Source organism: Penaeus chinensis, chromosome 9 (genome assembly GCF_019202785.1).
Source record: "Penaeus chinensis breed Huanghai No. 1 chromosome 9, ASM1920278v2, whole genome shotgun sequence".
Taxonomy (NCBI): domain Eukaryota; kingdom Metazoa; phylum Arthropoda; class Malacostraca; order Decapoda; family Penaeidae; genus Penaeus; species Penaeus chinensis.
Window position 1 is genome coordinate 11,122,251 of NC_061827.1, and position 2,500 is coordinate 11,124,750.

A 2,500-nucleotide genomic window follows, 5' to 3' on the forward strand; every position below is an offset into this window, starting at 1 on the left:
ACTTCAAGCCCCTGCAAGACATTGAGGGTGAGTAATGTTACTGGTTGAATGCTGGGGCTACCATGCGCAGTGCCCATAGTGTGTTTAGTGTATCAATTATATTTACTTACAGATGGCTCCACAAGAGCTTAGTCAGCAACTCACTAGTCTGACCTGTTTACCATTTTCCTTGATTTTTGGAAGTACGTCATTTTACTTTGCTATTAGTATTATTAATAAAGATGTAATAATAATAATAATAATGTCAATTGTAATAATAACAGCATTGATGTTAATAGCAATAGAAAAAAACACATTTTCCCCAAAAACCTATGGAAGGGAAAAATCAGGCAATGGGCCATGTAGACTATGAATTGACTCTTTGGCGGCACTTGTGGAGCCATCTTTGGGTAGGTATATTTCATTTCACGTTTTCCGGTGGCATTAGGTTAATAAGTTTGTATGATGCTGTTGAGGAATGCTGTTGAGGAATCAAGCCATGTAATGACAGTTTGTATATACTGTTGTTGTTGTTGTTGTTGTTGTTGTTGTTGTTGTTGTTGTTGTTGTTGTTGTTGTTGTTGTTGTTGTTGTTGTTGTTGTTGTTGTTGTTGTTGTTGTTGTTGTTGTTGTTGTTGTTGTTGTTGTTGTTGTTGACTTTTAAAAGAGACTTCATAGTGTGTGTGGGGTGGGAGGGCTAGATTTCCTTATGCATTATTTTCCATTGGAAGCCATGTAACATGGTGCTAGTGGATTATCTTCACATGGTTTTAAAATGCATTACTTGAACCATAAAACTGGCCAGTTTGGTGGTTGTAATTTGACATTACAATATTAGCTTCAAAATCTAGTTTGAATCGGTTCCTTTTTGGCTTATTGACAAACCCAATTCTTGTCAGCTTTGATGGACCTTGTAATTATTATTTCCTTGTGATTATTATTTGAAACCAGATACACCATGATAGGATTTCAGAGCATTTGTGGATGTAACAATTTAGTAGACCCATTTTCTATATGTAGATGTTATATTGTTTTCTGAGTATAGTTATTGATATGTAAAGTGTTCAATTCTCATAATTACAAGCAGAATGGAACTATGTGCAAGGTAACTGTATGATAACTATATAATCTGCCATAACTGTTTGTAGCTTATGAAAAAGTGAAAAAGAGATAGAGAGGAGAGAGAGAAAAAAAAAAAAAAATGTTGGTGCTGGTGTGACTGTTATCTACCACTCTTCCTCTGTCTGTGGGGCGCTTGTGCACGTGTGCGGAAATCACAGCTGTGTCCTATCTGTTTTTGTCTCTCACAGATAGTTTGAAGATTTCACATAGGGATTTTTTTTGTTCTAAACTCTAGATTTTGTGTTTTTGGAAATAAGGACTTCAGTTGTCAAACCCATGTGAGGATAAAGATAAAGGAGCTATCTTTCTCTGTACTAGTGAATAAATGTAAATAATTTATGTCCTTTTATTTTAGTGAGAATCACATGGCAAGAATTACTTAACTTGATTTCCAAAACATCCTGTTAGCTTTTGGTTCAACTCTGAGAAAGTATGAGATACAGCCCTTCAGCTTTGTTCTTATTTGTTCCTTTTGCCCTTAATCTATAAAGGCATGAAAAGAAGCTCAAAGGAGATGGTCTTTGAATATAGCTACAGTAATCCTTCACTGAACTGACCTCAGAGTTAGATTTGCTATGCAATAATAAGTATATAAGAATTGTATAGGTTTTTGAATTCATGTGTAGCAGAGGCACATAGTCTCATGTTAGAAGATGCATGTGGCTTAATCTGATTGGTTGGAACCTATCTGAGACCAGGTTCAGTGTATATTCATTTAAACTTTGTTTATACTTATGTAGAAGGAAAATAAAGGCCTGTAGGTCCTTTTATTCCACATGATATTATGTTCATGGAAATTATTTAAATGTTCATAGGTCATTTTATCCAGAAAAGTATGCTTTTGTAGAGTGTAACATGAAACCGAATATGTGGCTGGGGGTGATAAGCACTGTCTTTCCGTGACGTCACCCATACTGGGTATATATAAGTTGTCCTGTAGCTGTCCCTCAGCAGTCAAGTCCTGGGCTTGGTCCTGAACAGAGGTCTCTGTGACAAATCATAGTGTTGATTATTGGTTCTGAAGCATAGCAGTTTACCATCATGGCAGGTGTTAGTGCTGAAATTCACGGAACAAGAAGAAGAGTAGTGCCTACGCTGCTTTATTCTAAGGATTGTGAATGCTTCATGTCTTTAATTAAAAAGGTATATGATACATCTGATTATATTTTTAGTGCATACGTAATAAGAGACATTTACTATTATAGGTGTTTTGACTTTCTGAGGCAAGACAAATTGTACCAGAGTTGTGTGGAGGTCTTCAGGCCTATATGTTGAGGATGTCTCTTCTTTGGGCTCCTAGCGAGATTATATAGCGAGCTGCCCAATGAAGGGCTGTTCTCAACATGTGCAGTCTACAGCAACCCAGAGCCACGTGATCAACATACTGACTTAGTAACAA

At 36.4% G+C, this 2,500-nt stretch overlaps 1 protein-coding gene across 3 annotated transcripts in view; it reads left to right on the forward strand.

Moving 5' to 3' along the window:
* The window catches only part of LOC125029005 (sarcalumenin-like), a 41,399-nt gene that overhangs the window by 36,355 nt on the left and 2,544 nt on the right, over positions 1-2,500 (forward strand). For all 3 annotated transcript variants that reach the window (XM_047618705.1, XM_047618706.1, XM_047618707.1), the window contains one exon: positions 1-27. This exon is cut by the window's left edge and continues 28 nt beyond it. In XM_047618705.1, coding sequence (XP_047474661.1) covers positions 1-27 — 27 coding nt within the window. The remainder of the gene's footprint in view (positions 28-2,500) is intronic.